Source organism: Hipposideros armiger, unplaced genomic scaffold (assembly GCF_001890085.2).
Source record: "Hipposideros armiger isolate ML-2016 unplaced genomic scaffold, ASM189008v1 scaffold_57, whole genome shotgun sequence".
Taxonomy (NCBI): Eukaryota; Metazoa; Chordata; class Mammalia; order Chiroptera; family Hipposideridae; genus Hipposideros; species Hipposideros armiger.
This window is the reverse complement of record NW_017731407.1, coordinates 3590022-3599462: the sequence shown is the minus strand read 5'-3', so window position 1 is coordinate 3599462 and position 9441 is coordinate 3590022. Positions and strand designations below refer to the sequence as shown.

Genomic DNA, 9441 nt, shown 5'->3' with positions numbered 1-9441 from the left:
GTCGCCAGCAACGGCATAGGCTGCAGTGAGGCTGCAGTGGGCTACCATAAGCTATCATGAGTGGCTGGCAGCCAGCGTGAGTGGCCGGCAGCCGCCGTGAACTGCTGTGGGCTGCCGTGAGCGGCCGTCCAGTGGCCGGCGACCGATCTGCCTCACCCGAGAAGAGCGCAATGATAATACCAACATGGGCCAGTGAAGCGACATCCTCCACAACTAGACTGAAGAACAAAAAGGACAGCAATTTGTCTGTTCCCCTTCCCCGATTCCCCAATGCTGTTCCCTCCCCCAATTCCCCAATAAAATCTTTAAAAAACAAACCAACAAAAACCCACAAACCTCTCCTGTGCCAGTGCTTCCTGTATCAGGGAGTATACCACCATGTACTCAGAAATCTGGGGGTTCCTCCTCTGTCCTCCTGCTCTATATGCAATTAAACCTCAAGCTCTACTGATTCTACCAACTATCTCTGAAGTCCAAGAAGCTCTTTCTGTACCCCCTGCCACTACACAAGTCAAACTAACAGCTTATTAACTGGTACCCAATCATTCTCTTTCTAATCCATTCTCCAGAATCATGACACATACAGATGTGCAATAAATATCAGATGGAGGCTGATGCAATGACCTTGCCAACATGATTTTTTTAAAGGTGTAAATCTAATTTGCTACTCTCCAGACTTAAACCTTTCACTGGCTTCCCATCGCTCTGTTGAAAATCCTTAACCTCCACAGTCTAGACTCTGCCTTTCACTCAGGTAGCAGCACTCTGTGGCAGTCTTCCCCCTCCATCTCTAAGCATTTACGTTTAGTGCATCATGCTTCTTGAATCTGGGCTTTTAACCAAAGAGGTCTGACTGAGATGCTCTTTCACCACCTAATTCCTACTCTTGTTATGAATTTCACTTTAAATGATACTTTCTCTTAACTACTTTCCCTTCCTCTCAATCCACTATCTCATTCTAAAGTATCCTGTATTTCCCCCTCTGTGACACTGAACACACTAAATCAGCGGTTCTCAACCTGTGGGTCACGACCCCTTTGGGGGTCGAACGACCCTTTCACAGGGGTCGCCTAAGACCATTGGAAAACACATATTTTTGATGGTCTTAGGAACCGAGACACTGCTCCTCTATCCGTCTCCATGCTTCAAGACAAAATTTCATTTATTTGTAATTAGAAATAAATATTTCACAATATATAATTACATATTGTTTTTGTGATTAATCACTATGCTTTAATTATGTTAAATTTGTAACAATGAAAATACATCCTGCATATCAGATATTTACATTATGATTCATAACAGTAGCAAAATTACAGTTATAGAGTAGCAACGAATATAATTTTATAGTTGGGGGTCACCACAACATGAGGAACTGTATTAAAGGGTCGCGGCATTAGGAAGGTTGAGACCCACTGCACTAAATATATATCATCTTTCCCATTAGATTGTAAGGCGTATAAAAGTTGAGGCTGTTCCTCTCTTGTTCCTGGCTTCATGATCAAGCACAATATTTGGCATACAGGAGGTACCCAAATTTCACCTTTCAACTGAGATTAGTGAACCAGTTTCTCACTTCTGTTTGACTTTACTCAGACCATTCAAGTCCTTTGAAGGCCAAAACAAAATAAGTTGCTTTTGTCAATGTTTATTTACTTTTATTTTTTATGCCTACATGTCAATTCCACTTTAGAATGCACTAAAAATAGCATTCATCTTCCAGTTTAAAATTAAGAATGTTTTATGGTTCTTTAAATCAGATCTATGACAGTACACTTTAAAGAGTTATCTTAAGTCTTTAAAAGCATTACCCTAAACACACAATGGTCCTAACGATTGTCCCTTGACCAGTATTTGCTGATCTAAATCAAGAAGCTCTGAAACTACAGCCTGACAATGAATTAATAAGCCTGCCAGGTAATTCTGACACACACTGAAGTTTAAGAACTACTGCCCTTTGTTGTAACAATTCAAGTAATTACAAGTTATAATAAAATTTTGGATTCTTCTGGTTACAGAACAATAGCAAAGGAGTACAATCTACTAGGTTACTTTATATCAACAAGGTTACCTTTATATCAATAAGAAAGCCCTCAAACGGTCGATAAGGATTGTGGACAATAAGGTGAAAATTAAGTTGCTGTATAAGCAGCAGTTCATATTCCAAAATCTGTTCAAGTGCCTTCTCCTGTCCAAGAGGACTCTCCCGTAGATTTCCAACAAATTGTGGACTAGATACATTGAATTCATCTACTTTGCAGGCCAAAAATGCACAAGTGAGCCTAAATGAAAATATGGAGTATATAAGGGATCTTAAGTTCAGAAGAGAATGCAAGTCTAAATTACCCTTTACAAGGAAGTCATTTTCACTCACACACACACACACACACACACACACACACACACACACACAGAGGGAGATGTGTATATGTGTGTATATATATATATTCATATATACACACTTTGAAAAATATCTAAATATTTTATTTCTAAAAGTACATTCTAAAATTGCCTAAAATATTCACAAGTGACTATGATGTCATAAAGAGAGACACAGTTTCCTGTTCAAACTTTTTATCCATTAGACTACAAAATTAGGTGCAACCATACAATATTGCCACAGCATTCAACCATTATTGACTTAGGGTACTTTCACAGAGTTCAACCTATCTAGAAAAACAAAATAACTGAGGAATAAGAGTACTTTGTACCATGAAATATAGATGGAAGAGAAAAAAAATACAACAGCACATATATAAGTACCCTATGAGCATGGGAGGAAAGGTAGCTTAAAGGAACGTTGTAGAAAGCCCTCGATGGAAGTCTCCAAGGGCATTCAAATAGGAGATTATTACCTTAGGAATAAACCTATCAAACTCTCATGGCTACTACATAAATTTCAGAGTGAGAAACAAGTAATAAAACTATCACAAAAATCAAGACTGAAAGTTAGCAAGGGACTGCCCTAGACTGGTAGAAATGAGAATGAAAAGGAGAAAAAATAAACAGGGACAATGTGATTGACAGCAAGCTCTTTGATGAATCTCATGCTAATTTCAATTCTGTCTTTAACAGTAGGCATCGTGTTCAGCAGAGAGCAGAAACACAACACCTCTGTTCAACTGAAATGAATATGGCGCTATAGGACTTGTAAACTGACTGGATGTAGAAGGAGAGGAGTTGCCACTGATGGTTCTCACTCGGAACAAATGGGAGAAGGTACCACTAACAGACAGTGGTATTAGGGAATCTAGCTTGAGAAAACAGACTTTGAATTTGGACAAGTTAAAGTTCAGATGCCATCAGTATTACAGGAAGGGAAGCATTGTAAATATATAAGCAGTATAATAAAGGATCTTAAGTTCAGAATAGAATGCAAGTCTAAATTGCCCTTTACTAGGAAGTCATTTTCTCTCTCTCTCTCTCTCTCTCTCTCTCTCACACACACACTCTCACACACACACACACACACACACACACATAGTATAAAAGTCTCTTTAAATGAAAATCTATAAATTAGACAGACTTATACTTACATTATTATCCGGGGGTGATATTCCATTACTGAGTTGTTAAGATAAAAACGCTTGAAATACATACAAGCTGTACCCTAAGATTAAAAATACATATATTATCAGAATCTATTCAGAAATATATTACATATTAAATTGTTATAAAGACTTATCAAAAGTTTCTTTGAAAAAGTTATCCATACAAAATACCAAAACTTGTTAATTCTTCTTTAATCAAAATAAATTGTGCTAAATTACTAGAGAAACACCACAGCCATAAGACCGTTTGCTATCCTTCCCCACCCACCCTGGGTTATCCTTCCTATGGTTATTGGCTTATTTAAAAAATGTTGCATGTGTTTATTTTAGAATTCACAGTTACAAAAGTGGCCCAAGTTAGAAAAATTTGAGGAAAATACAAATATTTAAAGCTTAACCAATCAATCTGGTAAAACTATTGAGAGTATAACACAGTTGGGGCTATAAGCTTTCTCTCTAAATCTACTGCAGATCTGTGATATTAACCATGATCACTGCTGCCAAACCAAACCATAGAAGCAGCACCTACTGTTTACTGACTGCCATGTGCCAAGCTCTGTGCCAAGCACAAAACTATCATTTTAATCCTTACAATAGCTTGATGGAGCATTGCTATCTCCCCTTCACAGAGAAGGGAACTGAGTATCAATGAGGTTAACTGACTTGTTCAAGGTCACACATCTAATAAGGGACAGAGCTAGATTAAACTAAGATCTGCCTGTATGTTTATCTACGTCATCTGGCTAGAACCAATGGAATAAACATTTATCTATTTTATGATATAAAAAAGACTATTTCCTTTTAAATATTTTGTCATTTTATGTGAAACAAAAAAAATTCATCAATTTATAAATAAGCATGTTGTATAGAAACAAATCCCACAAAGAAGTTCATTCAAGGATTCAGTTTCTTTATCTTAAAAAAAAATCACTTAAACCTACGACCATACGTTATACTTCTTTTATCAGAAAAGAACAGAACTAAATCTGGAAATAGGAAATAATGAAGTGTATTTAAAACTTTTCCAGAATCGTTAATCTCTCAGATACAGGTCTGGTAAACTAAGAAGACATTATGAATACTTTCGGACTTGATATTTTCAATAAACTTCAATTTTTTCGACTATAACAATGGAGACTATTTCCTAAAGCGTTATTCCCTATTGCATCCTAAGTTATTCAGTTGTATAATTTTAAAACTTAAGATAGACTTTCAATTAAGAGACTTTCATATTTGATCTTCACAACAAACCTGTGAGATAGTAGGGAAATATTTTATACCCCTCCCTCTTTTTTCTTTACCTTTCAGCTTGTTAATCTCAGCCTACCTTCTATAAACAATATACACAATAGGAACAATTACAGGGCCAGTGTATGTAAATTCATACAGCCAAGAAATTCTAACTACCTGTTTCTTCTCACCATTGCTCCCCCACAATAAACACACACACATACACAAATGGGGTCCTCAGAACCATGTATCTGAATCAACCACAAGACAATGTTTTACCCAAAGAAAACCTCCAGCTTCTACTAATCAGGTTTAAAAATTCCTTAGGGAACGAGTTTCAGCTGGGGCACATGATTACAAATGGTTAATTAATGCATTATTTCAAACATGTGATAAGAGTTAAAAAAGCACTAATCAATGTTCTGGTTCCAGTTCTGCTCATTAGTTGAGAAGTTGGAGGAAAAGTAATTTTTCCCTTTTCTATAAAATGAGGATGTTATGACTTGTCTAACAGACCTCAAAATTCTTTTGACTATGAAATGAGACTTGAAACACTCTGTAAAATATGTTACAGGAATTCATAATTAACGCAGTAATTGAAAAATATGTAATGTGACAAAAACTTAAATACATAAATTATATATTTATATAACTAAGGTGCATTTTTTAATAAAGTGGATAGAGAATTGAGTTACTAACTTGGAAGAGGTCAGATTTCAGAAGTCAGTTAAAGGACATTATACCTCCTCACCACCATAACTTACCACAACAGACCTTGGCATTGCTGGTTTAAACACTGAACAAAATTCCAACAATCTTTTCTCATAGTATTTGCAGAGTGTCATTTCTTCATGAGGCTCAAGAAAGACTGGATCATTTGGAAGAACCTTTCAATCAAAAGTTACAACAAAAGTTCAGTAAAACTTAAAATATTTTTCTCTGTCCAGATTAGTTTCTATCTCCAGCCAAAGGGAAATATACCACATCTCATTTTCACTTTGTAGAACTGCTCATTACACAAAATAGCTTGAGAAAAATATTTAATAACCTAAAACTATACCATAATTTCCCAATTTCTCAGAATGTCAATTGGACATTTGCTTCATTAAGGTATAAGCAATCATGATGGAATGTGTGCATATGCTCAGAGGATTGATATCATTGTTTAGAAATCAAAAAGAAGATACACACTGTTAATAGTTGGAAAGTTTTCAAGATTTCTTTCTCACTCAGTTATTAAGTCACGCAGGTTGAGGTAAAAATAAAAATCAACAAGTACTTCAAGGATAATTCTGACCCTGAAAACATTATCTCTTCATTCACCTTTGTAAATGCTACAGAATACACTCTAGATGGTTAATAAATACAATTTTACAAAAAATATCCATTAGGTGCTGTTACTGGTTTAATTACAACTACCAAAATAAAAGATATACTGAAATCCTAACACCCCCCCCCACCCCCAGTACGGGCATACCTTGGAAATATTGTGAGTTCAGTACCAGACTGCCACAATAAAGCAAACAGTCATCATTTTGCTGGTGGAGGGTTTGCCTTTAACTTGTAAAAAAACAAACCAAAAAAACCCACACGCACACCTGTGAAGCACGATAAAGCCATGCTCAGCAAAACGAGGTATGTCTGCACCTCAGAATGTGATCTTATTTTGAAACATGGTCTCCGTAGATGTAATTAGATGAACTAGGGTAGAGTTGGTTCCTAATCCAATATGACTAGTATCCTTATAAGAAGAACGTGTGAAGATACAGGGACGCAGGAAGAACACTGTAAAGATGGAGGTAGAGATTGGAGTTATGCTGCCACAATTGAAGGAACACCTGGGGTTCCTAGACGCTGTAAGAGGAAAGGAAGGATCCTCCCCTACAAGCTTCAGAGAGCAACTACTTGCCAACACCTTGATCTCAGACTTCTAGCCTCCAGAACCGTGAAACAATAAATTTCTGTTGTTTTAAACCACACAGTTTGTGGTAACATTTTTATGGCAGCGCTAGGAAACTGGCACAGGTGCTAATTTTATAGAGACAACATGGCATTGTGGTTTAGAGCAGGAATGCTGGAACCAGATTCCTTGGGTTCAAATCTTGTCTCTGCCACTTACCAGCAATGTAGCCTTGAGAAGTTACTTCTCTCTGTACCTCAGTTTCCCTCCGCTGGGAAGTGAGGATAATAACAGTATTTACCTCTGCAGCTGTGAACGTTAAAAGATCTAACACTTGCCAAATGCTTAGAATCATGCCCGGCATGCAGCACAGTATGTACTACTTTGAGCATCACAAAAATAAAGCGGTATGAGATAGCGGCGACTTAAGGTAAAAAGTACCTCAGTCCCAACAGTCTTAGACATGGAATACTTGCTGGAGGAAAACTTGTTCTAGAATGGGTTGCTGGAGCTTGTGAGAAAAAGGTGGCTGGGAGCTATACCAGGAAGAACTTGGCTGGCAGGCCATCATCCAAACCATCTTCAGTCAGCTGGTTTGGGCAAACGGTCTCCTGTCTCCCTGCCTCCACCCTGCCCCATCCAATCCATTCATCACCAGGATGCCGGGGGGGGGGGGGGGGGGGGGGGCTCTTTCTAGAACAGCATCTGAAAAGTTAATTTCCCGTTTAAAATCTTTCAAAGGTTCCCCATCCCTGCATCAGAAAGTTCAAATTCCTTACTTTCGCTTACAAGCGCCCCGCCTACCTCTTCCAGACTGTCTTGCACAGGTGCTCAGCTTCCACGAACCCGCCCTACAACCTGGGGCCTCCCACGGTGCACCTGTGGCTCTGTCCTCCTGGAATGTCCTTTCCCCATCTGCTTCGCAGCAGCTACTGGGAAAAGCCCTCCCCGACATCTCCGTCTGACAAGTCAATGGCTCTCGTTCCGCACTACAGTGACATCCTACAGCGTCTCCAACGCCATGTTACTGGTTTCTGGCCTGCCACTCAACTATGGAAATAGCGTTGTCCGCCTCTGTACCCAGAGCACCTGGCAAGGTGTTCGCCCGTTTATTAAATAAATGAATGTACGCCGCGGGGGGAGAAGAGGGGAGGAAAAGGTGTGCAGAGAGCCCCGGGGGCGGGGGCGGTGGGTCCCGCAGTTGTTCAAGAGTTCAGAGGTCAGGGAAGCCGGGCGGCCACCAATGTCCTCACCTTCCCGTTCGCCACCGCTTTGCATTTGAATTTGCGGTTGGCGTCAGCCCGCAATCGTGCCAGCTGCTCCTCACTGGCGAAAGTCCAGTGCCGCTTCTGGCTACTGTTGTGGTACATCCTTAAGTCCGAGACCAGGCCCAGCAAGTCNACAGGATGTTTTTATAAAAGTAACTCCTTTTCTATACTCCAGCAACAGCAATCTTTCCATGTAAGAATATTCTGTACTCACCACTAATTAGTACTGAAAGTGCAGCTGTTAAATAAGAAATACATGCTTTAAGATAATATAACTGAAGTTCCCAGAATAGTTGGCTATTCTCATTTACATTAATCCCTCTCTTTGTCCTTTTCCACTTGAGGTCCCTAAGAGATTCCACTGGGTCTGAAGCTGACCTAAGAAATACAGGCTCCCAGGTAAACGCTTCCCAGGCAGTCCTGGTGATTCAGATCTAAGGCCACATTTAGGAACCAAAGCACCACCTCATTTTGATTTGAAATTCCTTCTACTTAAAAGTTTACTTTTGGGAAGAAGTAAATAAAAATGAATCTTGGTCTGAGTACACAATTATTTTTAGAACATGCCTAAGAAATACGTAAGCTCCCATATTTCTCAATAATTCTTCTTCTTTAAGATGAGCCCTAAATCCTCAGATTTACATTAGATATCCACATTCAGGTCCCAAAGCAGTAAGAAATCTTTTCTAGACTCAAACAAAATATCAGATACAATTGTAGGTCTTGTCATTATCCCCAAATGACCTCTGATAAGACAAATTCAGACATTCCACTCTAACCACAGTGCTCCTTATCCCAATACATTTGCTCAATTACTTCACAGCTGTTCTTCGACTTCCTGCTTAGAACTTTGGACTCCTTAGAACTTCCCCCTTAGAACTCCTGATCCCTCTGCTTGCTCCCACTCACTGGTGTCCTCTGGTCCTCAGTTCCCTCCTGAATTTCCTGCCCCAATATGAGGCCAACACATTTCTGGCAAAACTTCAACAGTAGGCGAGTTCAACAAACCTGCATTGCAACTATACCCAGCTTTCTGGGTCTGCTAGAGAAAACAATACAACGAAGAGGTCTGGTATTATTATTATTATAAATTTGGGTTCACTGATCTCAGCAGAGCTCTCACCACTGCCTCACTATGATAATGCTCCACAGACAATCTGTTCTCCTATGTTTCAATGACTATGTTAAACATTTTCCATCTGTCTTTGTGTCATTAATAATTCTCAGAAACTCCGTCACTCTCAGAAAATGATCTCTGCTCTTAAGACACCTTCTTTCCCGCCACTGCTAAATCCTGAGACATAACACTACCGTCACCCCTGCCTTCCTCTTTCCTGCATTAAAAGAGCTATTATTCTAAGGTCAATCCTTCTACCTTGCTTTGAAACCCACGACAGCCCCTTCTACCTTACTCCAAAGAGAAACTTGAGCTACATATTTCCCACTTTCCCCTTTAAGTTTTCTCTCACTATTAGCTCCCTAGTTTCTTCCA

The 9441-nt window shown here is 39.1% G+C and overlaps 1 protein-coding gene across 1 annotated transcript in view; it reads right to left on the bottom strand.

The window, feature by feature from the left end:
* The window catches only part of CCNH (cyclin H), a 25326-nt gene extending 17251 nt beyond the window's left edge, over window positions 1-8075 (bottom strand). The window contains exons 1-4 of the mRNA XM_019641111.1: window positions 7935-8075; window positions 5546-5668; window positions 3537-3610; window positions 2056-2282 (exon numbers count right to left, since the gene is read on the bottom strand). Of these exons, the coding sequence (XP_019496656.1) occupies window positions 2056-2282; window positions 3537-3610; window positions 5546-5668; window positions 7935-8051 (541 nt within the window). The 5' untranslated portion in view covers window positions 8052-8075. The remainder of the gene's footprint in view (window positions 1-2055; window positions 2283-3536; window positions 3611-5545; window positions 5669-7934) is intronic.
* Window positions 8076-9441: the final 1366 nt, after the last annotated feature.